The sequence below is a fragment of the Anser anser genome (assembly GCF_964211835.1).
Source record: "Anser anser genome assembly, chromosome: 4".
NCBI lineage: Eukaryota > Metazoa > Chordata > Aves > Anseriformes > Anatidae > Anser > Anser anser.
The window spans coordinates 70,172,387-70,199,903 of NC_139724.1; the positions used below are offsets into that span (position 1 = coordinate 70,172,387).

The window sequence follows — 27,517 nt, forward strand, 5'->3', positions numbered from 1 at the left end:
TTCTTGAACACAACTGTAAAATGGCTGTACAGTCTCTCGTGGATTATACATTTTCAAAAGTTAAAAAAAAAAAAGGCAGAATTAAGGATGAGCTATTAAAATTATGCCTCACTGGCAGATTTGGGGAATTCTGTCACCATTGTGCCACTTTGCAGGTTTTATTTTCAGAATGCTTTCTCACAGCAGAATGTATAACCTTAAGTATAATCAGACCTGATTCTGTGAGACACTACATAAAATACAGGAACACACACTCACCACCCCAGGTAACCTGCACCCCAAAACTCATTCTCCTGCTATACAACAGTGTCAGTGAACTCAATGGGATTTTGCACTATGGTTAAGCAGATGCCTAAGTTTTAAGAATATTGGTGCTTCCTTTAAACAACTGGATGTAATTAATGGAAAGTAAAGGTTACTAGTGATAGTTACATGTTATTTATATGTCTAAACTAATACTATTCCATTACAGTTTTGTTTAAAAAAAAATAATAATAATGAAAAGCATGTTATGTGCACACATTTTCAATGATTGGCTCTGAAAGAAAAAAAAAAATCCCATTGTACTCATATGTAATTCATTCACATAGAAACTTTTTGCTCTAAAACACTTCCACACTGATAAAAATCAGGGTAACATAGACCCTGGGCAGCCAAGACCAAGAGCTGCAATGAGAACAAAGTAACCTACTCTGTAACAGGATTGAGGAAACATAAAGAGCTTCAGCAACAACTGCTTTGCTCTCCTAGAGAAGTCAGGTTGTAAACTGCCTCCTTTATAGGAAGAAAGTTGCAAAGAAAACATTTTCGTTCAAAAGCTTAAAAAAAATCACTCAAAAAAGTGAATTTGCTATGCACTCCTACAACTCCTTTGCTTTATCTTCAGCTAGAAAGACACTAAAATGAACCGTTTATGCCACACTCAGATAACTCTAAATCTTCTGGGATTTAGGCAATTGATTAATTTTTCATATTTAAATAACAATGAGCTGAATCACAAGGGAATATGAACGTACGCTTAATAAACCCCAATGTGAGTAGCTACCGCTAGTCTATCAGACAGAGGTAACCTCCTACATCCCAGCACAAAAATCTCCGGGGAAAACGATGGAAAAGGCACTCAACTCCACTTTTGTCAAATGACAGCCTTACAGGGAAGTTTCATCATCCAGCAACCACGCTGGCACGCTGTGCCAGCCGGCCGAGGTAAAAAGAAAGCCAAAAGGCTGACAGAAGGATGGGAGCGATGAGGAAGCCAGAAATGAGGGAGGTGGGTTCACTTTAAGATGTTATTAGCCCCTTAATTAGACGTTAATAGGCGATACAGGGTGCATTTTCAATACGGGCAAAGCAGAAACACGGCTGATATGGGCCTTATGTGAGGTGGGAGGGAGAACATGAGGGCTGTGAGGGAAGGAGACGTGGTGCCACCTCCGGCTCCCCTCGCTGCGCCAGGAGGGCCGGCCCAACCCCAGGGAGCGAAGGGCGGGCTCGCAGCGGGGCCCTCAGCCCTTCTCCCGCCCTCAGCGGCGGCAGCTCGGCACACTGGGCCGCCGAGGGGCCGGCCTCTGCCTCGGAGCAGCGGGGAACTAACACCCCATTGCTCCTGGCTGCCGGCGCCTCACAGCCCCGGGGACGCTGAGGAAGACCGTGAGGCGCGACGAGCTGTGGCCGCCCGGCGCCATCTTGCGTTACGGAAGACATGCCTGTGGCGGGCGCCATTTTGCACCTGAGCGAGAGACGCGAGCAGCCTCGCTGCGCTCCGCCGCGTGGGCGCCGCCATTTTAGGTTACGGCAGGCTCTCCGCCTTCCCTAGAGCCAACCTCGCAGCGCGCCGCCATTTTGGGTTACGAACAAGGCTGCGACCCGCAGGGGTCCTCACCCCTCCTCCCTCCCTTTAGGTGTCTTCATAAGATGCCCGTGGAGAACCCCCTCTTTTTTCGCCCCGCTCCCAAGATGGCGTCGATGCGGGAGAGCGACACCGGCCTGTGGCTGCACAACAAGCTGGGCTCCACGGACGAGCTGTGGGCGCCGCCGAGCATCGCCTCGCTCCTCACGGCGTCCGTCATCGACAACATCCGCCTCTGTTTCCACGGCCTCTCCTCGGCCGTCAAGCTCAAGCTGCTGCTGGGGATGCTGCACCTGCCCCGCCGGGCGGTGGATGAGGTGAGAGCCCCGGGGGGAGCTCAGCCGAGGCGTGAGGGGAGAAAGGGGGGCGGCAGCGCCAGCACCGCCTCCCCCCACGCGTCTTTTTCTTCATTAATTTGTTTTAAATACTCCTCAAGGGCAGGTGGCCGGGGAGGGGGGCACGGGGAGCTTCTCCCCGCCGCTTTTCTGTGGAGAAATAGGGAGAAAAGGGGGAGAAAAGGAGGCCTCAGTGAGCCGAGGCCTGGCCTGCAGGGCAGGGGGCCGTGGTGTGAGAAGAAGCGCTCGGGTTTCCCTTGAACAGGGCGAGAGAGCACCTCAGGCGTTGCTGCTGCCCCCCTGCCCTCCAACGAGCCTGCCACTGGGCTTTTGGAAGCAATTTTCCACCCGAAACCTCTCTCACACCTCCACACGGGCTGTGTAGGGCTGTGTTTTGGGGCGGGTTGCATGCTTCTGGCGCTGCTTTGGAGGAGAGGGCTTTTCTGAGCCCGTTGCAGGGTTAGGAGAGGGGCAGGAGTGGCTAGGAGCGGCGGTGTGCGTTAGGCTTCCTTAACTCCTCTTCTTTAGTACTGGCAGCTGTGTAGGTGTCCCGAGTTGAACATCTTGGATTTAGGAAGGACAGCAGCAAGTGCTGAAACTTTGGAGATGAAGGATATAGGGTCTGTGATGAGCAGTGTTGTTTTTTTTTCCCACCTTCTTGCACTCACATCTTAGTTGAGGGGAAAACTGCCATCTTTACATTTTTACCTTTCTGAGAACAGCTGGTGCTTTTCCTTTACTCTCCTACCCCGGCTAATAAGCTGGCTGGTGGAAGCCTGAGCTGCCTCTGCAAGCAGTACCTGTAGGTCCAGAAGATGTTATTCGCTTGGCACTGGACCATACTTCATCTGCAGCTGGCTTATTACTACCTACTGGTGTTTGGGGCAATATCTGAAGAGTGACTGAAGAAGCTTAACGTGAATCAGTCAGGTTTAAAGAATTCCTATCCTACTTGTGCCGTGTGTGGTATGGCTTCCCATAACAATTACGGAGATGGTGCACAGTTAATCTGCACCTCGGCTGTGCTTGCACCAGTCTCTTGTGTAGGACACAGCTGCTTACACTTTTTATACACATGTACTAGACAGGGTGTGGGGAGACTACATCATTCTGATTGTGTTTTGTGTATTTCTAAGCTGCAAATGCACAGGCATCAAGTGTAAGCACTAGTTTGTGGCAAGACAGACCCCTACGTGTACTATATGTCTGTGTGGATGTTCGTAGTTAAATGTAAATGCTGTCTCTTTAAAAAAAAAAAAAACACTTGCTCAGTATGTTTCATCTGTTTTATTTTTTTTAAACATGATATTTATGCTTAGTGCCTGTCCAGAGCACAGGCTGTCTTACTTCTATGTGATAGACGCAGTTGTGTTTTGGACAAACAAAATAACCCAGGCCAGAAAGAGAGGGGTAGGGAACTCCATAGGCTCACATGAACTGTTGGGTATGCAAGATTCTTATGAAGCTGTGTGAAAATCCAAGGAGCTTGGAAGAAATAAGTATTGCAGTGTGCAGAAAAAAAAGCCAACAAATTAGTGGTGGTTTTTAGGCCTAAGAGAAAGGTCCCTATGCTTTGTAAAATTCCTTCATAAATAACAGTCAAATGCCAGCTCTCTGAGGGAGCAACATTGAAGCAAACTAAAATAATATGTTGAAATGCCCTGTGTGTTCACTGGATACATAAAAACTATTTTTAAATTTGATTAAAATTAAGGAACAGGTAGCCAGCAACTGCACTTGATTTGTGCTTTTGTTAACCATGGAGATGAAGTGTATCTAAATAAGAGCAAGTTGGTTGCTGTTCCTTTTTATAGATAATTACAGTGATTAGTTGTATTCCAAATATAAAGCTCTTCTTACTGCTGAAACAAAAGATGCTGTGAGATTTTTCACTTCTTTGTTTGTGAAGTCAATCATAAATTTAATGTTCTCTTGGTAAACAGAGCACACTTGATCAAGATGTAATCAAGTAAATCAAGGGATTTACTGTATCTTCAGCCCTTTACAAAGTACCTGTAACATTTTAATTATTTGGAGGGAATATGATTCTTTACTGAGAGGAAGAGCTTAAAAAACCCTCCTTTTAAAAACGAAAAACCAAGGAGGCAGAAACATTTAACGTTGTTAGTAGCTCTGCTAGTATCATCATAGTCTTGCTTCTATAAATGATAAAAAATAGCTGGTGGAACCAAGCTGCTGACTGAAGGGGATGTCTTATCAGACACTCATGTGATGAGTTTGATAACAAGTCTTCGTAAATAAAACCTATTTATGTAGCTTACTGTTGATGTTTGCTCTATTTTAACTGGCATAACTGTAGCTAGCTATCTGGAAGTGAAATTCTTCACTTGGAAATCATTCTCATATCTGAAAGTGATTTAACTTGACTATGAAATTATTTTATTAGTCTCCTTAGGAAGTAGTATGTATGTTTTCCATACCATGTGCCAGTCCATAGATCGTGTGTGAGGAGCACTGAGCTGGCATTTGGAAACTTAAAATAGTATTAGAAAACATTGCATCAGCTTTGTAAAGCTTTGAGGATCTTGATAGAGGATGCAGAATATACTTCTGGTCGTGTTAAATGATATTTCCCTCTCTAGATAACAGATTGAACTTAGTTCTCTTCAAAACATTTTTTTGTTCTCTTTATAATAGCATTTTAACTGGCACAGAGTAGCATGGAAACCATTTGGAGGCAGACATCTGAGTAAAAATTGATGTGGTAATCAAGAGAAGTGTGGTATTACTTGGTTTAGAAGGGATTTAATTGGCTGCTTGTCCTTTCTAAATCTCTGTGAAGGCTGCAGTCTAGACAAGCAAATCTTCAATGAGCTCTCTTGAAAGCTCAGTCCTTTGCTGAAGTGTTATGCTTCTTCTCAAATGCAATATCCTGCAATTTTGTACTGTGTTTTCAGTCCCTGCTCCAAATATTGTGTATATATTAGTGACTTAATCCTCGTAATACTCCTGTGGGATAAGTAATAAACCTAAATTTTTATCATGCTGTGAACCTCATTACAGCTTGTTTGTTCCCGCTGACTAATAAGGATAATTGGCTCTCATATTTATTTTAATAGTTCAGTGTTTTGTAGGCGGTTATCAAAAATATCCTTTCCTGCTGTATTTCTATGGGCAGAGTTTGTGAACTCTCAAATCTCCCTGCCTCCCAGCTTTTTTTCTGCTGAACTCTTTCTAGATAATCATGCTTATTTGAAATAATGCCTAATGCTCAGCGTAGTGGTGATGTTGGCAGAGCAGTAACTTCTGTTTATTTTGCATATTATATTCCTTTTTGCCCAGTTCACATCCATGACAGCAAGGTTTTTTGTTTTGTGCAAGGGTTTCATTTATTTGTTCAGGGTTAGACTGATGTTATAGTCAGGTCTGGAATGAGGGCTGTGTGCTTCTGTGCTCCATAAAAGTAACTTAAAAGTAAGGTACACAGCCCTTGTATGACTGGAGCTGTGTCGAAGAGAGTAAAAGTCTATTTTTTTTGCTTGCTTGTATGAACCAGGAGTCACCTATCCATGCAAGTGAGAATTGTGGGGCACTAGTGCAAAGGCATAAGCAGGTGCCTGGCACTCACTTTCCCTCCGTGTTCAGAATAGCCAGGCTGCTATGCAGCTTTCTGGCCTGCATTTAATGTCCATTTTTCTGTGATGCAATATGTATTTTAATCTAATACTACTTCTGGCCACTTTACACTTTGTCATTATTAAAATAATACAATAGTGTGATTTGATCCATCCTAGTTTTGTAGCACATAAATATTAATACTGTGCTTTCCATCCAGTGCTTTTAGCTTAATGAAAATGCTCTGTAATTGCACAGGTACTTATTAAATATAACCTGTGGCCCCTAAAAGATTAGAGCTTGATAGGCTTTGTTAGCCAGCTATTGGTGCAGTTGTTTAAAGGCATAGTCCCACGTTAATTTAGGCCTAATAGCAAGCAAATTAGTGGGAATGCTTTGCAAGAAGTCTTGCTGGAGCTATGACTTGGCGTATTTCTAGTAATGTTTCCTCTCTTCACCCATTCCCACAGTGCGGTGTCTATGCTCTTCCTGCACAGCCGTTATTAATCTCCCTTTGTCTCAGTTCCTGGGCTTTTTCCAACCTGCCTGATCCTTTCTTGGTATGTTTCTTGTCATGTCCTATGCCAGCAGGCTGAGAAAAATACTTAAGATGCTTGAGTTTTAGATGAGATAAGTGCCAGAACATGTTGCATCCGATCTTGACATTCATGCCTAACAAGACACTGGTGGAGCCTATCAGGCTCTTCCTGACCCAGTGTTACAATATTACTCAATTAAGACTTTGGGATTATGGCTGTGCTGAAAAGTAACAGGGGAAAAAAAAACATACCTAGGATTCTCTAATGCTAAGCTGCATTTCATGCGTTCTCAGACAACAGAAGTTTTTTTCTGGCTACCAGTTGAACTTCAAACTGGGAATGTGTATTTAAATTGCAGCTTGGAGGCAAACCTGCAGCAAAACTCAAATCCAGGCTTGTCAAATGCAAACCTGTGTTCAGGCAAGGTCTTTGGGTTGCTCACAGGGCACGGTGGAGAGTCTTCCACGTGCCTGTGCATGGCAGGGACTGTTCCGTTACCGTCTGCTGGGAGGCTACGTGATAATGTCACTTGTCCAGTGCTAGGCGAACAAATTCTTCCTGCGCTCCTTCCTTGAAGGAACCAGAATCGTGCCAAGCGTAGTCGTTGTGGCGCAGCAAGCGGCCTGAGCTCAGACTGTCCCGAGGGCAGTGTGGATGTAACTTGCCTGGACAGCAGTGCCATAGGAACGTATGTAATATAGGATGGAACTCTGAATTTTGGGTGCGAGAGTGAGTTCAGTGGAGCAGATACAAAGGCTAAATTAGGAGGGTACTGGGGACATCTTTCTTCCAACTATTGTCTGAGTTTTTGATGGAAAAATTGCGTTCTATGCATTTATCTGCGTATCTGTGGTGTCCAGATAAAAGCTGGTACACAGGTTAGAAATAAATCACAGCTTCAGCAGCTGTCTTTGTGTGTTTTGAATTTTCAGGTGTTTTGCATAAAGCAGCCCTGAATCCCTAGGGGACAGATATGAGAATACAAGACTTTGGGTAGTATTCACACTTGTGTTCATCTGCTGTAGGAGAAACGACTTGTGACAGGCAGTGTAGGCTTAGAACAGAGACTGACAAATCTGTGTGGAGTTGGGAGGGATTTTTATGTTTACTGAGAAAGAAAAGAGCTGTGGAGGACACCCAAGACTAGAGCCTTAGAAGTTGATTCTCTCCCTTGGGTAAGCGTTGGCTGAATTTGACAGCACGCTGACCAGTGCGAGGCCATGGTTATGCAGTCACTTTAATCCAAAGCAAATCAATTGTGCTGCTGAAAATGGCAAATGACTGTTGTGGTGTCAACTTTCTGCTCTGCTGTTTTCCCGGTTCTAAAGTCTGACTAGTGAGCCACACTGAGGGCTGATCGAGCTGGAAGCTATTGGGAGCTACTAGGTTTGCAGCTGGACAAACTGATCCGCTTTGTTTGTGAGCACACGAAGCATTGCTCGTGTTGAAGGACAAACTGCCCTCTAAAAGCACTTGTTTTTACACCTGACTAAAGTGAGAGGGCACTAACATTGTGTGGGTGAAGAGAACTGGGAAATGTGAGTGTTTGTCTGCCTCTGACTGCTGAGGTTTAAAAGTGCTTGGGGGGCGAATGGAGAGCAAAAATTCAGCTTTCATTTCTTAGGGTTGCATGAGTACAGTAAGCTTATTAGATCTCTTCATATGAGAGAAAGCCAGCTTGAGATGAAGGGAAATAAATACAGCATTAAGGTGAAGACAAATCTTTTGCTTTTCTCCTTCTGTTCAGAAACAGGTAGACATTGTAATGGGCCACAATCAGCTGTGAATAGTCAAAATTCAAGTGTTTCCTTATACTTGGTCATAAGTTCTTTAGATAGACTCTATACGTATGGTATCAGCATTAAACATTTTCAGTGACTTTATTCTGATGTTTGTGGCTTGATACGTAATGCACTACATCTCGATCATCTTAGTTCTGTGAAGCTAATACTTTTAATGCTTACATAAGCAGTTTTCTTAAGAAAAACAAGTGTTTGGTCTGTATTTCAGAGGTTTAAGCTGAATTTAATGAATTAAGTAAATTTAATGAATTAAAACAGCTACTTTAAGAAATAGCAATTCACTCTGTAAAATCCCAGCTGCAATCACTAGATTTTTATTTACTAATGCTAACGTGTGTTGATCAGTAATTCAAAAAATTACCATGACTATATTTTTCATTAATTTTTACGTTTCCCCTTTTTTGAGATAAATGCTTAAGGAAAAAGATCTCACTACAGAAGCCTAATATAGATGGAAAAATCTTAACTACTTGTGGCATTAGAGGGCTGGGTGTACTTCTGTAATAGTTTTTGTCAAGTATTGCAAGTTTTATTAGCATGAAACAATTTTTGGCCTAAGCTTAACTAAAATTTTGAGGACTTGGCTTACATTTGTGTGATGTAGATACAGTCTCTGCTATTTTATTCTGCAGCACAAAAGAGGGTACATCTTAATTCAAACACCTGTTCTTAACTTGTATTCTAGTTGAATACTGACTGATAGTAATCTGTGGGTACACTGGGTGTGTAAGTGGGCCATAGAATGTACAGGGACAATGCTGTAAAAATGTGGCCTGTTTCTAGTGAAAATGTCCTGTGCTGAATGAAGCTTTGAGCTGCCAAAAGCTCAAAGCACACTTGTTAGATAAACCAAAAACAGTATTTAGTAAGAAAAATTTTGGTTAATTCTTTGCTTCATTCTGTAATTAATGTATAACTGTGTTAAAGCAGTCTCCCTCTTCCCTTCCCCAGTAGTAAAACATTGTGCATGTTTATACTAGTGTCTTTAAATATATATATATATGTATATATAATTAACCCAATTACAACCTGTTTAAAACGGTTTCCAATTGGCTGATTTTCTTTTTCTTTTTTTGTTAGATGAAAGGGGCACTGACTGAAATTATCCAGCTCGCTACCTTGGATTCAGACCCCTGGGTCTTAATGGTAGCTGATATTTTAAAATCCTTTCCAGATACTGGCTCCCTTAACCTTGATCTTGAAGAACAGAATCCCAATGTTCAAGATATTTTAGGAGAGCTTAGAGAAAAAGGTAAGTGTGTGTAGTAGAAAGCTACGGAAATACGATACCTTTTTTCAGGAACAACCTTTCTCTTCACAGGGAGTGAAGATACTGTACTGTCTTAACAGTATTGGTATCAGGACAAGCAGTATGTCTTCTCTCATAACTGCCACAGTTCATGACCTGGCATGATACTGGAACTGTGACATTTGAGGAATGGTAACCTCTTAAATTATCTCTTCACAAATCATCAGAACTCAGACCGCGTCCCTTTGTGAAGGGCAACATACAAGTTAATGTGGTTTCACTAGTGCTGTAGACGGACTGTATGTACAGTCAGGTAATACTGGGTTACTGCAGCTTCATAAGCTAAGCTGTTAAACACTGTTCTCTTGTATGTTGTGCTAAGGACAACAATAAGAGAGGTTTCTGCAGCACCTGTGTGGGGTGGGTGGGTTATCTCTGCCCTAAGTCTTCATCTAGCCAACAAATGATAGGTGCTGAGGAAAGGACTGGTCACAAGGAGCATTAACTTGCTGTCTGACTAGCTGTGGATGGTCCAGTAGCTGGTAATACCGGCCCAGGCACTTGCACAGTTTCTACTTCAAACAGTGTTGTAAATGCTGGTGCAAAGCCACTCCTGTTTCAGTGGGTTTGATTTAGCAAATTGCCCAGAAAAAGCCCCTTAGGCATCAATGATCAGAAATGGGCTTGGAGTTAGGATTGCGATATTCCGATAGTGGAATGCCTTGGAGGTAGAAGCATCTTGTTTTTTACTGTACACAAATGATCATTTGTCTATCCACATTCCTGGTTCTGATTTGTCTACCCACATTCCTGGTTTTGACTTCTGTTTAGTAGTCTTCAAAAACTACACAAAAAGGAAGAATCTGAGAATTCCTTTATTTTTTTACTCTAACAATGGTAGCTCACTTACGATTGCTATAATTTGTCTAGGCGATTAACATGGGAGCTCTTATGAACTTAATGTAAAAAAAAAACCACCTTATTAAGCGGCTATATACTGTTTTAATTAGAACTAAATTACTCTTGGTGTTTAATTGAGTAATCTAAAACTTAAAACACCTGTAGAGTCAAGTTGTAGAATGCTTTGTAATTAGCTATCAGATGTTTATACCCATGTGTATTGTGTTAACTCTTTATGCAGTAAGTGAATGCGAAACATCAGCTATGTTGCCGTTGGAATGCCAATACTTAAACAAAAATGCCTTGACAACACTAGCTGGGCCACTTACTCCCCCAGTGAAACACTTCCAGCTGAAAAGGAAACCTAAAAGTGCCACTCTCCGAGCTGAACTCTTGCAGAAGTGTAAGTAGTGTTACAGCTAGTTTATAACACTGAGTAACAAATTAAATCGTGAAAGGAAAATTCATTGTTAGCTTTATTCTCCAGTAAAGATATATATGGCAATATTTTCTGTTATAAAAGCTTTTTTTCTCCCCCTATGCATGCACCCTTGATAAACAGGCATGTGTGGAAAAAGGCAGGTGCAAGTCATTCTAGCCATGATTATATTAAAATGTTAGTCTTGATTGAAATGCTCTTCAGACTTAAAAGGGATACAAAAAGCTGTATCTTTTTAAAGCACAGATATATTCTCTTGTGGGTATATTTAAGTCAGTTGTGAAGACTTGTGAGGGACAGCTTTGGTTAAAGCTCCCGAAATGAAACTGGTATGACAGTTTTATTTTGCCATATGTTTCTGCAACAGGGACAAGAGCTGCTCTGCTAATTAATGCTTTCTTTTGCTCAGTATGTTTTTATGGAGGGGTGAAAGCCAATAGGGTTTTCACTAACAAAAGACAACGTATGTATACATGTAGATACTGGTAGCTGATCTGAGTGATCTTAGGAGTTTATTTCACCTGCTGCTGTATTGCTGCAGTTTGATTCTTGCTTGTGGCTTAAGTAGTCAGTGTTGTTTTTTTAAAAAAAAAAAAAGCTACAAATCTTATCTTGTATGAAATTTTCTTTAATTATTAAGATCTTTATTGAGTAAATTGTCTATTCTGATCTTTTTTAGCTTAGACCATTTTGTCAGTTGCGGAGTCATACTGACTCTGCATTTTGCCAAATACTGTGTACCTTACATAAATGCCCTGTTTAGTTAAAACGCATTTCTTCTCGATATTCCCACCTTTTAATTTATTAGTTAATGTTTTATGAGAAGCCAAGTATTGTATTTGTTCAGCACAGATTTTTTAATAACTGAAGTTTTGGGTTTTTTCTTTTTGTAGCAACAGAAACTGCACAACAGCTCAAGAAGACTGCAGGAGTGCCTTTTCATGCCAAAGGCAGGGGACTGGTCAAAAAGATTGATACAACAAGTATGGCTTACTTGTATCGCTTCCCTGAAAGACAATCTGATAAAATAACATTTGATGAAGACTAAAAATGCTAAGTCTGTTTTCTACAAAAGCTTAACTTATATTGAAGTAAAACATTTAACTCCTTTCTTTACAGCTGTTTAAAATTTTTAACAAGTTTTCTCAAAAAGAACAAGAGTGGTGGTTTTTTTAGATAGCAAGAATATCTGCCATGCTTATTTAAAACGTGCAGATAGATCGTGCCTATAGACATTAGTAAGAACTTGATTTGCATCATTCCAGGAATAACTCCTGACTAAGCTGTGTTCTTCCAAACGGGAGCAGAGTGAGTGGATCACAGTAATCTGCTGTGGTCTCTGAAATACTGCAAAGTAGATTGAAACTAGCGTGTATCCGTATAATTCCCCATAGAGAAAGGGAGGGGAAGATACTCTTAACTGTAGTGCGTGGAGTAACTTGTGATTACTCCCAAGGAGGCTAGCTTAAACATAACGGAGATTTACCTGCGGTTTTCTTATCTGTCAAACAGATGCAAGCAAGGGCAAGGAACATTCAGTTAAGAGCCAACCAATCATTGTGATATTCTTAGTTGTTTTCTGAGCGTTAAGTAACACAGTATTTTAGTGGAACACTGCTTACTGCAGCTAAGCATGTGCAGTGCCTTCTATTTGTCGGACATGAAAAAGATGTATAATAATTAATGCAAAGCTGAAGGAAGAATTTCAACTGTTCACTAAGTTCCTAACTGCCTGATCTTTTTCTATAAGTTTGGGAGCAAGAAGAGGGTTTGAAATTAGTAACACTCTAAATCACTGCATAGCTAGATTTTTTTTTTCTGACCGCCAGTATGTTGCTGAGGTATAAAACTTGAATAATTTCTCGGTGTGGCATCTAGAAACAAGGCACCTTCTTGATGCATTTTAATGTATTAGATTTGAGCATCAAAGTGTTTAGCCACACGATTGTGCTTCCTGCATAAATGCAAGAAGTGCAGTTGAAATTTGAACTAAAAATCGTCCTATGTAGAAACTGACTATTAGTTCTGTGATACTTCCTATTCTAACTTTTATTTCAGCTATTGAATATTAAAGCAGTCTTTTGGCCTTTAAAGCCAGGTGGTCTGTAGAAATACCAGTTATGGGACCAGCTGGGGTTTCCACTGCTGAAACTTACTCATATAGGTCAGAGAATTGTCCTGTGCAGAAAACGTTTTCAGTAAAATATATAGAAGGATTCAGGGTATACAGCATCAAACCAAAATTCTGTTTGATCTAAAATGTTGATCAAATTGTAGGGTATGAGGAGATTGTTAGATGGCTCAAAGACCTGACAAACATGTATTTGACTAGCTGATTTTTTTTAGCAGTTGATGAAAGATTGCTGGTTTTAGTGCTTATATAAAGTGTGAGATAGAGGGGTAACTCTGTAAAGTTGGGGGGGGAACAGCTGCTTAAGCGTAGCAACTCTTGCTTACTATCGAGGCAGCAATTTTTCTGCTTGTGGTATAGAGCCAAGTTGGATCCTCCTGGTGCAAACAGCAGCTCCAGAATTTTAAACCCTCATGTGAAGCAGTAATTTACCCTTCCATTGGATTACAAAAGCCTTTAGCTCTGCAGAAGCAATATAACAGCACTAGCCAAATAGCATTTTTCATCTGAGGCAGCATCCAACCTTGTGGTACTTCCAAACTATATATTAGCTTCTCTAAAATCTGAGGTGTTAGGGTTTTTTTTCCTTTGCCTTAAAAAGCAGGGATGGTGGAGAAATTGGGAGCCTTTGAGGTAAAAAAAAAATAAATAGAATCATAGAATATCGTTGTGGGTTCCTTCCAAGTCAGAATTGAGTGCAACTCCTGACTCCAACAGCATCACCCAAAAATAAAATCATATGTTTGAGAGCATTGTCCAAATGATTCTGGAACTCCAGCAGGCTTGGTGCTGTGACTGCTTCCTTGGGGAGCCTGTTCCAGTGCCAGATTCATGCATTTATATTCAGAGGTGCAGAATGTAGTTACTTCTGTGGGAGAACCAAGCATTCCCATATGAATAGGACTGATGCCACTTTTAATACGAGTGGTGATTTGGGATGCTCTGGAAGAAGCCAGGGTGGCTACCCTGCAGCTTATTAACTCTCCAGGTGTGGCTCTCATGACTGTGCTGTCTCTCACAGTAACTGTGCAGCGTTGATGGTCAGCCTCCGTGTTCTGCATCGGAGTGGTGGCACCCTTGATGGGGGAGTATTGGTGTCCCCTTCAGCTACAATGTGCTGCCAAAGTTCTCCTGTCTTAAGTGTAAGGGTAGGCAATTATGTTCTGTGGTTTATAAAAGTCGAAAGGTTGGTCATCCTGCAAAAACTTGCTTTGGATCAAAACAACTAGTATTCAACCCAGGCATTGTAAATCTTGGTTCTTTCATGATGCTCTGTACATCGTGACATCTACAAATGGATCTGATTCTCACAGAATCATTTAGGTTGGAAGAGACCTCCAAGATCACCTAGTCTAACCTCTGACCTAACACTAACAAGTCCTCCACTAAACCGTATCACTAAGCTCTACATCTAAATGTCTCTTAAAGGTCTTTTAAAGACCTCCAGGGATGGTGACTCAACCACTTCCCTGGGCAGCCCATTCCAATGCCTAACAACCCTTTCGGTAAAGTTCTTCCTAATATCCAATGTAAACCTCCCCTGGCACAACTTTAGCCCATTCCCCCTCGTCCTGTCACCAGGCACGTGGGAGAATAGACCAACCCCCACCTTGCTACAGCCTCCTTTAAGGTATCTATAGAGAGCGATAAGGTCACCCCGGAGCCTCTTCTTCTCCGGGCTGAGCAATCCCAGCTCCCTCAGCCACTCCTCATAAGACTTGTTCTCCAGACCCCTCACCAGCTTCATTGCCCTTCTCTGGACATGCTTGAGCACCTTGATGTCCCATGTTCTGACCCCTTTAGTGACAATACAGCCTGTGCTATGATGAGACTCCTTAGTAAATGTAAATGGTAAGCCCAATGAAAAGAAAGAAGCTTGCAGGAGCACTCGTTAGTCAGTTACAGGAATTTTAACAACCTCTGGCCAAAATCTTTGGTTAGATACAGTTTTACCAAGTAACTAGGTCTTAATGTTCAAAGACTAACTTTGGCAATAGTCTGAACACTGATGCCTAATAGTTTGTGTTTGAGTTTTGTTCTTTGTAAATAAGGAAAGTATAAATGTATGTTTGAAAAGTATATTTTGATAGCAGTTATTTTGACAGCTTATTTGATTTAATTCATTTAGAATGTGCAGAAAAACATTCAAGGCATGTAACTGTATAAAAATTACTTATTAAGCTTTGGAATTGCAAGCATTAGCCTAGGGAGTGACTCTTACTCCTTGTTTGAAGGGTAAAGCCCAATCTGACCTTTGAAAAACGTTTAGTAGACAGTTCCACATTAGAAACTTCTGAAGTTAAGGGGGTGGAGGGCTATTAAGAAGGGAAAAAAGCTGAAGAACTCTTTATTATTGTTCTTTGTAACTAATGAAGCAAGTATTTCAATTGCTGCCTTTTTTGATCTTCCTTAAGCACCACTCAAAGGAATACCAAAACAAGCTCCATTCAGGAGTACTTCAGCACCTAGTGTATTTAGCCCTTCTGGAAACAGGACTCCTATTCCTCCTTCACGAACACCTCTGCGCAAAGAAAGAGGAGTAAAGGTAGGTGAACTCTTTCTTAGTCGCTTGCATTCCACTCAGATCTCCTCCCAATTTGGAAGTGAGTTTGTAATGCTATTTTGAATCACATATCAGTACACTAAAGAAAAAAAATAAGGATAATATTTAGATACAAACTGACAAAAATTTAATAACTTACTGTGATTCTGCATTCTTTTTCAGCTTTTAGATATCTCTGAGCTGGATATGGTAGGTGCTGGCCGTGAAGCAAAGAGAAGAAGAAAGACATTAGGTTGGTATAGAACATTGCTAATGTACTTGGAAATCAGATCTAGGTTTATAGTACTACTTTATTCTTGATTTGTTAAAACTCATTTTCAGGTAAGCTCCCAAGAAAAAAGGGCAACAAGCAGCCTGAAGGGAGAAATTCCACTTGTTTTCCCCAGTGCCACTAATCGTAATGTAATGTGCTGTGTTAAAAACTTGTGCTTTGCACAACAAAGATGGGTGTGAGACTAGCTTCAGGTGGTCTGAAATTGCTCTCAGATTTTGCTATGCTTATTTCTACTGGTTGCACAGCCATGTAAAGAAATTCAGAGTAATCTCGTAAAAAAAAAAATCTGTATCTCCAAAATTGCAGGCGAGATTTTTAAAAAGTTTATCTCATATACATATCTCATATACTACTCTTACTCAAGGGATAGTGCACTAAGTATCAGGAAGATATGGTAGCCAGCTTTTTTTACCCCCAGAACAACCTTTTTGTATTTGTTTCCAGAAACACCTATCTCAGAATAAAATCACAATTGCAATTTAAAAAAAAAAAAAGATTTTTACTGTCAGAAAATTTAGTCCTGCCCAGTTGCTCAGCTGCTGTATCTTGATGTGTGTTTATATTGTGGTTCTTTCCACCATTGTTTTTTATAAAATTGTCTATGAAGTTTACTATATATTCATTACTGTAAACTTCCAGCGTATGCCTCTGAAGCATGGTTTAGCAGAATCTGAAAAAATGTGGTTTTATATTCTTATTTAAAAGTAAATCTAATTCACTATTTAAGAAAACTTCATTGAACTGACTTCTGTTTCTATGTAATAGATACAGAAGTTGTGGAAAAGCAAGCCAAAGAAGAAACAGTAGTAGAAAATGCTACTCCAGATTATGCTGCTGGCCTTGTGTCTACACAGGTAAAGAAAAAACATCAGAAAACCTTACCCCCAAAACAAATAACAGCATAAAGATGAGGAGACCATGATACACATTATTTGAAAACACTGATAGCTTTCTAAGCTGTTGAAGCATGCCTCAGTAATCTTAAAAAAAAAAAAAGCCGCCTCTTGTCAGACATCCCAGGTTCAGGGAACGTTCCTATACCCAGTGAGATAGTCATTTTGGGACCACCTGCAAGACTCTGCATCACTTGTGACCGTAGTGGAACAGTGTGCACAGATGCAGAGTGAGGAGTACTTTTCATTGGGCCATGCCTAGGAGGGAGAGATGAATTTTATGTAGCTAAGTAAGAAAGAAGTCTTCAAAAACTTATGTCTCCTGGATTGAGGAAAAGAATCTGTATGCTAGCACTGTTCAGTGGTTCTCTTCTCCATTTCCTTTGTGATCTTGTAAAAATGATGCTTAATTCAGAAGGCAGCTTCTTCTGAGGTCTCCAGATCAATCTGTAACTAGATTCAGTCAGTTCCATTACTACTGACAAGGGAGGAGAAATACAGCGGACTTTCTCTGTCCAAATACCTGTGGCTTATAATCTCTTCCTAAAACCCATACAGTTCAGGGATATCCACTCCTTCTCTTAACAGTACTTTTTTCTCTACTCTTTCCCCTTCCCTGCCCAAAAAAAAAGTTGATCTACTGAAAAGGCAATATTAAATGTGGTACAGTCAGTGGTGTGGGTCTTTTAATCCTTTCTGGTAGGACACATTGGAAAGACTGGTGCGGCTTTACCTTTCTTCAATTGTATCTCAGGACATTGCTTTTGCAAGACTGTGAAAATGTTTAGATAGTATCCATGCAGTTTTTTCAGATACCTGTTCTCCATGTCCATAACTAAGAAATGGGGCAGGGGAACTGAAGGCAGCTGGAGGTCACTCATTGCTGTGCAGCCTGAACTGTGGTGGCTGCAAGCACTCCCTGGTTTGCAAGTGCAGATGCCATTGACAGCACTGTTTGGGAGCTGCTGTCCGTAGAGAGTAGGGTCAGTCAGTGCTAAATATTGCTAAGAATCATGGTCGGTGTACAGTACTGAGTACCTGCGAGTCTTTTAAATCTTAGTTTTACTTAGGAAAAATATAACATACAGGATAGGTTGTTAATTTCAGCATCTCTGATTCCAGCAGCTCAACTCTGCAAATGTACATATTCCATTGCAATAATACCTTTTTCTGGCTCAGCTGTGTCTTTGAAAGCAACTTTGATCTGAATTATGAGAAATAAAAGCTGCTTTTCTTCCTCCTAAGGTAATTCTAATGTACAAAGTTTGTATAGGGAGTTAGGGCAAGTTTGACATTTGAACCTTATGAGAGGAGTCCGTAATTAAGTTCCCATAATGAATATTCTAGCAGTACTAATTCTGAAGCTGTATTTAAAATGGAAAAGCCGCACATAAGTACATGCATTATGACCATAACACTTTTCTGTTTTACAGAAACTTGGCTCATTGAACAATGAGCCAGCACTACCTTCTACAAGTTATTTACCTGCTACTCCCAGTGTGGTGCCATCTTCCTCATATATCCCAAGCTCTGAAACACAGCCAGGTAAAAGATACTTTTTTTTTTTTTGCTATTGGAACTTAATACTTCTAACTCTATACGGTTTTACTGTCTAACTTTTCACAAACATACTGTCCCTCAACTCTGACCTTAGCAGTCTAAAAATCCACTGCAAGAACCCAGCCTTTAGGTTAAATGACATGTCTGTACTTATCCAAATAAAGAAAATGCTTGTTCTTTTTATGTCTTAAAATGACTGCTTTGCTTGATTGACTTAATTTACTGGTTGTTTTTTCTTTTCCTATAGTGGGAAATACAATTTTTTCTTTCCCAAAGAAACACCAGTAATGTACATAAAGATAGAGTATATAGTCAATATAGACACAACCATATGCATGCTATTTACAAGACGGATAACTGCTTTCAAGAGTCGTGTGTTCCTAGAAGCAGGTACATGTTAGCTTTCACATAGGCTTTTCCTTTTTCCTTTTACTTTGTCTGATAGCTAATACCTTAGCTCCCTCATACTTGAGAAGTGCTACATTTCTTTCAGTGTTGGAAAACTGTCATCAGTTTTTAAAAAACAAAACTCTTGTACAATGCTTTTTCTCCATCTTGTATTTTAACACACTTTCCTTTACTTTTCCTTCCCTGCTGGATGTAAAGTCTTAAAGGAACATACCAGTTTGCAGTAACAGATGTGCATGACTGGGATTCATTACCCGAGTTTGTAGTTAACAGAGAACCGATGTTGCAGTCTAATGCGTTATTTTAACAAGTGCTTGTTGCAGTCTAATGCGTTATTTTGACAAGTGCTTGTTGATATCTGGTACTGTAACATTTGCTTTTATGTGAGCTGTGGCGTGTTGGTCACAATAGAAAGTCATATGCAAAAACTGATCGTTTAACTTGGCTCTGAAACAGTTCAGAATCTCTCTGAAGGTCCATGCAAACCTCCCTGGCAGAAAATTGGCATCTCTGGAAGGAGTGCAGCCAAAAGCGCATCAGTGTTGTCAGCAGTTAGTATTATTTTCCAGGGTGTTGGCAATGTATTCAACAGCAGAAGCAGCCTAGTTTAAAATTCTGTCTTTGTTCCTTTTTTTTCTAACTTTATTTTCTTCTGGAGCGTGGGGTATCTAGCTTTCCATATGGGCATGGAATATAAAACTCTTTTCTTAATGAGAGACACAAGATCCTTGGGGTTGGTTTCATATGATCTGAGGTTGCATAATTGACATATGTTACTTTATGCAAGTCAATTATTCTGACATGAGAGGAAGCCTATAATAAAACTTAAGAGATTTGTACAAAACTAGTAGGCAGCTAATTGTTACAAATGTTTGTGCAAGTACCCAGTGTCCTGTTCCACATCTTACTGGGTAAGAGCTATATTGCTAAGACAGATGCTATATCTGTGCCTAGATGAATAAATGATAGACCCCACAAATTCTCTAAACTCTGATCTGAATTATCAGCTGAGCTGATCTGTATTTGCATTTGAGTCTGTTGTGAATGCAGTAAAAATTGGTTAGTTTAAACCTCATGAGAGTCATGGAAAGTACTAAAAGTTGTGCCTATGTCAAGAAGCTGCAATAAAATATAACTAACCAGGGCATGTGCTGGGTATCTGCTGTCTGCTGGACAGTGCAGTAACTTGTGAAATCACAGTAACTTGATTGTATAACTTATCTTCAGCTGCAGTCAGGTTTGGAATAGTAACTCCCCTGTATGGTCAAGTACAGGTGAATAAATGAACTTTGAGATAAAAATCGAAGTTAGGGCTCCTCAATATTGAGGAGTTTGGGCCCTCTTAGCAGTTAGTGTTTAAATGAATTATTTTGGAGACTGCATTTAATTCTCTTATCTGTTGAAGTATTTATGTATTTTCAGTATTTGTTACTGGCTGATGCTTAATTACCACTTCCTTTGGAAGCTGCTGCTACATTAGGTAAAAAAAAAAAACCTATGAAATATTTTTCTTTGGCTTCTACATAACAGTAAAGCAATAACCTTGGTAGGGTCAGCATACAGTTGTTATAGCAATATAAGTTAAAAAGTAGATCAATTTAATAACTGATGTCCATTAAACATAAAATTTGGTACTATGCAGAGTAATCCATATTGGAAAGCTACTCACTGTCTGATTGCTGAAGGCAAATGAGTGGAGGGAATATTAGCTCTTCAGTTTTTCAGATGGGTATTAGCATATTGAGTCATGGTGCTAAAATGAAAGAATTGAAATTTTTAGATCTCTTTATAAAGTCCATTGGTGTTGCTGGTACCTGTTTGTGGATTATAACTTTTATTATCCTGATTGGTTTTCACAGCTGGCTCTGCACGAGAGGCCTTGCAGACTAACAGACAGACTGAAGAGCCTGCAGCTCCAAATGCTACCACAACTCTTCCTGCACAATTCAAACAAAGAACACCCATGTACAATAGTAACTCTAACACACCTGCAACTACACCTACCTCACCCCTAACACCTACCACACCTCCTGCCATTTCCCCTGCAGCACAAGCACCACAAGTGGCCCCTCAAACTCAGCAACAGCCACCACCGAAAAAAAGCCTCTCTCTTACAGTAAGTTTAAAAAAAAAAATTCTTAACTGTGACTTCTGATGTAGATTAGAATATGCAAATTTTTATTTGTTGATCTTACTTGATATGTTGGCAATTCATGGCCTTAGGTTCATGGAGTGATTGAAGCTGCTTATCTGCAACCAAAGATAATGAAAACATTTTTATGGCTTCATTAGCATCGCTGCCTTTAAATGTTAATCACAACTTTAGTTGTGCAGTGTCGATGTTACAGATGCCCTTATTTACAGCAGCTTATTACATAACCCTATTTTGTTCCTTTTCCCAAAGAATTTTGGGAGAAAGGCATATTTCCAGCAGAGCTGTTGCATTTAATGTTGAGCTGCTAAAAGGGATCATGTTGTTGCAGTGGTAGGAGAGAAGGTACCAATAGAATAAAGGCAAAAGCCTTGATTTCTTTTCCCACTCCCCATTACACATCTTCTAAAGCCTGAGAGTGAGAAGGAAACTAAACAGCAATTACTTATGTGCTACAGCTTCTTATTGCTGGTATGTTTGTATATTATGTGCGTGCTTCAGGTTAAGCAGGTAATCAATTTGAGATGCAACTGCTTTGAAGACTTTACTAAGTGTGCCTGTAAGCCTAGCTTGCAGGATCTGCACTTTAAGAAGCTGTGTGACTTTTTTTGAAAGTAAAGCAGAGCTACTGAAAAAATTCTTTGAAATTACAGCAAGGCTGTTTGGGCTGTAGAGGAAGTATTTAAAAAAAAAATATCGTAATACAGAATGGATAGGGTAAACATCAAGTCTCTTACATCTTTCTGTAACTACTTAAAGAATCTTCTCAGTGTGTTTCAGAATTCAGTTGTCACTGCAAGTGTTAGGAGTAAGCATTAAAGAGGGAAAGGTTTGAGGTTAAGGATTTTGTCTATTTTATGTCTACATAAAACATTTACCTTATTCTTTTTCTTGTCTTGTGGTATTAATACAGTACCTTTTGGCAGTGTTTTCCCCACTGGAATTCATATTTATTGTATCTGTTACAGAGGGAGCAAATGTATGCTGCACAGGAAATGTTCAAGACTGCAAACAAAGTTACAAGGCCAGAGAAGGCTCTTATACTTGGATTCATGGCAGGATCCAGAGGCATGTATTGAGACTAAATTACTTTGCTTTTCAGTACTCCAATCTGAAATAACGTAGCATTTTTGAGTATACATATGTGAGTGCAAGAGTCTTGATTTAGCTTACTCTGCTTTACTCTGAACTGTGTGTGTTTTTATGGATTGAAGTTCTGACTACCTGGAAACAGGTCTTTGGGCCTTTGGTCTGATAAGAATCGAACTGTCCCAGCAGCCACTAAACACAGAACATATATAGAACAGAACACGTGATATCGGTGCTCAAGAGTTGAGGAGAAATAAGCCAGCCAGTCAGAACAATGAACAGACTGTGTCCAAGTCTTCTGTCTAGAAGACTGGTGAATGCACCTTCTTTTAGGGCAACTTGAGGTAACAGTTGCATTTTAAGAACCTCTTCCTGAGCTCTGCAGTGTTAGAAATGTAGCAGCTGTTGTCTCAGGCACTCTGAGTAGCTACAGGTGCTATGAATCACAGATCAGCTGTCTTATACTATACTGGCCTTGATACACGAAGGCTGCTTTACCCAGCAGACTACTAACTGTAAGATGAGAATGGGTGTAAGAATCCTTAAGTGAACTCTCATCTGCACTAGCTCTGGTTTCTAATTTGGTATTTAATGCCTCTTATCACTGGAGTGCTGGAGCCTAAATGTGGCTCGTGCATTTGGATTAATGTAGTTATTAATGTGGTATTCAAGATGGCCAGGATAGAGTTACTGTGATGATCACTGGGCTTAAAGAAAGTTTTGTATATCCTGCATTCATGAGGGTGCTCTTAGTACTAGATGCTACTTCAGAATGCAGCGGCAGGATGTACTTTAATACATACAGCAATGTTTTTGTGATGCAAGGTAGAATCTTATTTTTTGAAAGTGTGCACCTGTTACTTGTTTATGTGAAATACATAAGTATATAATAATGAATTCCTACAGTAGTAATGCTAACACCTTTTGAAATTTGAATAAATAACTGTCAAGTGTGATATTCTTGAGTTCCTGAGTGTCAGTTCCAATAGCTTGACATTTACTGTTCAGTACTCATGCTGAAATGGAAAATCTTATGGGCGAGTGATTTCAGTGAAGTTATTTGGGCCTCCACAACTGCTGAAAACTGAGGTTTTTAGCTGTGAAATGTATCCCAAATAGAACTTTGGTAGTTCAGGTTTACCAAATCCTATCTAAATATAACCTTCTCTTATAGTTCTTAAGGCAGACAGAAATGATATTGGCATGCTCATGGCCCCCTTTTGTTTTGTTTAGTTACTGTAGCCTTGGATGTGTTCATCTTTTGGGGGTTTGGTTTTGTTGTACTTAAAATATAGCCTGTGATGTATGCAATGTAAAAAGTTTGTGGCTACCTGCTATAGTGTCATTACTTGCTATTGGTTCTGGTTTGTTTGGTTTTTTTTTTGGCATGAGATTTTAAATCTCTATCAGGTGCTCTTTTTCATGTTGCTGAAATGTATAACTTGTTTCTATTCTTGTTTTCACAGAGAATCCTTGCCAAGAGCAAGGTGACATCATTCAAATCAAACTCAGTGAGCATACAGAAGATTTACCAAAGGCAGATGGCACTGGCAGCACCACTATGTTGGTTGATACAGTCTTTGAAATGAACTATGCTACTGGTGAATGGACCAGATTCAAGAAGTACAAACCTATAACAAATGTTTCCTAAGAGATGCAGCAGCAGCAGACTGGACCAAATCAAGCTTAGAGTCAACCAGCTCATAAAGTATGTTAACTGTACAAAATGGCATTCATGTGTACATTTCTTATTACCCTCCAGCATAGAAGTTGTGGCTCTTTGACCTAACTGGGCTCAGTGAATGCAGAAGAAGATGATGTCAAACTTTTTTTTAATACGGTAAAAGGAAAGGTGATCTTAGGGGGGAAGTGGTTGGTGGCTTTTTGTTTTGTTTTCCTACAGTTTGAGATGCTGGAAAAGGAGATCACAACTGAAAGATTACAGTTGGGAGCAGTTTACTTCTGAGTACCACAAGAGAAGACTACTGCACAGTCATTCACAGTTTACCATTTAAACAAGGGCACAGATCTTTATTGTAAAAAAATATTTTCATTGGCTACGTGGGTTCCATTGTAAGAATGGACACTTAAAGCACCACAGGTCAATGCTTGGTTATTTTGTAATTTGGTTGCAGTATAACTGAATATTGCAGGTGGCAGATGTCTAGTGGCTAATGGTAGCCACTGTCTGTTTAGCCTCTTTATGCTTCGGTCATAGGATGGGATTGAGCAGCTTTAGCTTGCTATATTGTCAGTGTCTATGCCCAGCACGACTTAGTCTATATTTGGCATAGTTTGAGATCCAGAGAAACTGAGTATCACAATTTTTTCTGAAAAAATAGCAAAACTAGGCAAAAAAAAAGTAGCCGTGGGTTGTTGCTGTGTGGGAGTGATACTTCTTTGCCATGGATGTCTAAGGGTAGAAGTTGATCTGTGGCTCTTGCATGTCAAGCCCTCTGAACTGCCTGAGAGGAAACAAAACTAGTACATCTCAAGGCTGATTGCAGCTGCATTTTTAAATGCCCCTCCAAGTGATTGACATGTCTCTGAATAAGATGGTTAGCAAAACAAAATTTGTCTTGAGGCAGTGTTAATGTATGTTTGTTTGGTTGAGCAGTCATAAGTTGCTTGATTACCAAGCCCTGATCCAAAAAGCTTTGAGTATAGCTGTGGTTCTTACCAGTGCAGTTATCACTATAATCACTAATGTGGCTACAATTATACTGGCATATAAATGTGCCTTATACTTGTCCCCTTCTAATAGAAGCACATTTTTATCTTTATAACTGTTTTCACACCACTGGTTTAACCTGACTTTAATTGTGTAATTATAGCTTGCATTTATTGGGAACGTGTACATAGTTCAAGGTTCATTGTTCGGAGACTTGTTTTCATTCTTTGAGGGAGACTTGGATTAAATGCCTGGTTTCTGCCAGTACTTGTATGTGGAGCTGTGCTTAGTTGGGAATGGTGCTTGGAAGGAAAACGTACAACGAGTAGCCTAATGGCTTTCTAATGCTGAGGGGGTACCTTGGGCTGGCTTAGAGGTTCCTGTTAAAGTGGAACTCTTAGGACAAAATGAGGCTTTTCTCTTTTCTGAAAAGGAAACAGACCAAATCCCATAAGTACTTATATACTAACAAAGATGTTTAGGTGATTGTTTAGAATATTTTTTATTGAGGATTTTTTATTGCATTTTTATTTTTAGTTTTTCAACCTATTATCCAACTGAACGTGGAAAGCATAAGTAACAAGAATCTGTATTCTACAGCGTTTTGAGATGTGACCAAAATTATAGATTTCTTAACTATATTTGAGCAAATACACAATGTTCTAGCTCCTGTAGTGGGCAAGTTATTTGATGGTACCTGCTACTGTTACGGAGTGTTGTGCATGTTTTAGGGTGAAAGTTAGGTTCCACATATAACTGTCACATGGTGGGCTCTCCTCCACTTTATTAGCCCATTTCAGATGCAGTGTAGATTGTGATTGTTTTTTCTTTAAGCAGCTAGAAACCAGCCTGACAAGTGCGGATGAGTAGTGGGTTTTAGTTTTTAGGATGAGTTCAGTATAAATGCATTTTCATGGCTATAATTTATTTCCTTATGTTACACAGTAAGGGCTAAGAATAGAATATAAAAGGATTCATCTTTTAAAAGAAAGGTTTAAAGGAAAGTGACATTCCTTTTCTGCATTCAGATTTTTAAAGTTTTTTTTTGTGATGACCAGTTTCCTGTAAAGTAAATATGTATGATACTTCTGTCTTAACTGTTCCTGCTTGCTAGATAAGCTGCAAGTACCAAATACAATTAAAAAAAATTTTAGAAAATTGACTGGCTTGAGGGGCATGTACTGTTATTATAAATTGCTGTTTCAAGACTCTTTGCAGTTTGGTAGTGACAAAGTGCTGCTGTGTGATGACTCTTTTGGCTTACTTGAGATTAATGGAGGTACCTCACTAAACTTTTAGTCTGCATGAGTCTGCGTTTCAGACCTGTGGCGTTGGGATGGAGAGAGCTGTCCCTCCCCTCTTCAAGAAGTCCTTCTAGAATGCACTTGAGTCATCCGAGTGCGGTAGTGCGTTGGAAGCCTACCATGCTGCTGCCTATTCTTTGCTGCATAACAAAGTTGGTCTCCAGGCCTGTTTGAAGTCAGTCACGCAATAAATGGAAATTTTAAGTAGAAACACAGTATTTTTAATTCTGTTAGGTCATTAGGATCAAGATGACACTGCAAAGTAACTTATTTTTTAAAGTGACTTTATGACCTTCAACACCATAGCATTATTTCAACTTGATCTGTGAATCTAGAAAGGTTTTTTTAAATGCATAAAGAAAGGGAAGCTTTTGCAATGTTCTTAAAACGATACGGTAAGAAGTAACTACATGGAGCTCTTCGGTTCAGAGAATGAAATCATTGAACCAGTGGCCTGAAAGTAGTGTGCCAGACAGTTCAGAAAGGGCAACATCATTTAAATTCCAGTATAATGGAGTTGTTGCATACAGAACAAAATCTGGCCCTGGAACTTGATATTTTTTGTCTTAAATATTCAGTCACTTAGTTGTTAGCTGGGTTCTGTACAATGAAGCTCAATGTGTGCTGCAAGACTAAATAAAAACATCTGACTCCAGAATGACTTGCTGATGTACCAACTAATAGACTCTGAACTACTTCTCTGGTCATCTTGGAGCTGTTTGTGTCCTTTCCCTCATCCCAAGCACGAAGCTTTAGGAAATAGCAAGCCCAAACTTTAAGTGTTGCTGGACTTCAGCAAGGCAGGATGTCCCAGCTTTCTCTTGTCCTTGCTTGTAAAGAAGCACCTACCTGTCTGATGTGCAAGTCAGGGCGCAATATGAATGAAAATATGGCTTATAGCAATGGAAGTGGCTTGTGTTTATTTCCTGTCCAAATTTTTAATTCTTAAGGGGGGAAAAAGAACACATCTGCATACACAGGCTTCTTTAAGAACTTGCCCTACAGCAAAGTCCGGGTTTCTTTAGGCTCCATCTTTCTTTCATGACTGCCATGAGGACCAGAAAGAGTGAAATTGTTTTAATGAAGGTGAGCCCGAGGAGAATGCTGAGCAAGAGTCCTGATTACAGATTCCTTCTTCCTTCTAGACAGAACACTTTTCCTGCTCTAGTTCTCTGTAGTTATCTCCATACAAAGCTGTCCAGACTTAGTATGGTTAACTCTCTAGTGTTGGGCCAGTATTCTGTGGGTTAACTTGTTTTCTCACTGGTAGCTTTGCCACTTAACCTTTCAGTTAAATACCGTAGGATACTGGATGCAGTGGAGAGGAGCCTTTGGTAGTTGCTTGACACCTTTGTGTGAAATTGTAATTTGACTAAGTCATGTCAAAGTGCAGATTGCTTGTCTAGTTGCAAGGAGTGTGAGACTTTGACATTATACAATTGAAGAGTGAATCATATTTTCATAGTATGATCTGACTGGAAAAAAAAGACTAAAAAATGTTAAGCCAGAGCCCTCTGGGAATCTGGTGCCTTTAACGAGAAATGTCATTTTGTGAATTGTTACATCTATCGCATAGCCCGTATGTTTTCTATTGTTTTTTTGTACAGTTGTAAATTCAAAATATTCTGTCTTTGGGTACGTATTTTCAGTGTAATACAGTATGTATAATAAAAATTTAGATTTTCTAAGGAAATGGACTGATTACTCTTTAATTAATCTCTAACTTAACTGTCAGCATAATAAGCAATAAGTACCAGTAGCCTGAGACCAAACAAATGACATG

The 27,517-nt window shown here is 39.9% G+C and overlaps 1 protein-coding gene across 3 annotated transcripts; it reads left to right on the forward strand.

Annotated features, from left to right (window-relative positions):
- Positions 1–672: 672 nt before the first annotated feature.
- Positions 673–26,470, forward strand: NELFA (negative elongation factor complex member A). 3 transcript variants are annotated; one of them, XM_083835233.1, is made up of 12 exons: positions 673–1,270; positions 1,902–2,166; positions 9,182–9,353; positions 10,492–10,653; positions 11,583–11,672; positions 15,235–15,365; positions 15,546–15,615; positions 16,423–16,511; positions 17,984–18,095; positions 20,378–20,634; positions 21,639–21,738; positions 23,226–26,470. In XM_083835233.1, exons 2-12 carry the CDS (start codon positions 1,915–1,917, stop codon positions 23,408–23,410), a joined length of 1,620 nt encoding a protein of 539 aa, XP_083691359.1. In that variant the 5' UTR covers positions 673–1,270; positions 1,902–1,914; the 3' UTR covers positions 23,411–26,470. The 3 variants fall into 3 exon arrangements, with proteins under 3 accessions (XP_083691359.1, XP_083691360.1, XP_083691358.1); XM_083835234.1 differs by lacking the exon at positions 673–1,270 and adding an exon at positions 1,369–1,383; XM_083835232.1 differs by lacking the exon at positions 673–1,270 and adding an exon at positions 1,390–1,788.
- The last annotated feature ends 1,047 nt before the right edge of the window (positions 26,471–27,517 follow it).

What these genes read in the sequence shown, in the direction of transcription:
- NELFA (XM_083835232.1), top strand. Translation starts at nt 1,703, where the DNA reads ATGCCTGTGGCGGGCGCCATTTTGCACCTGAGCGAGAGACGCGAGCAG. An exon ending in CTGGCCTTGTGTCTACACAG is followed by an intron (nt 16,512 to 17,983) that starts GTAAAGAAAAAA and finishes TCTGTTTTACAG; the next exon opens with AAACTTGGCTCATTGAACAA. An exon ending in AAGCTCTGAAACACAGCCAG is followed by an intron (nt 18,096 to 20,377) that starts GTAAAAGATACT and finishes TGGTTTTCACAG; the next exon opens with CTGGCTCTGCACGAGAGGCC.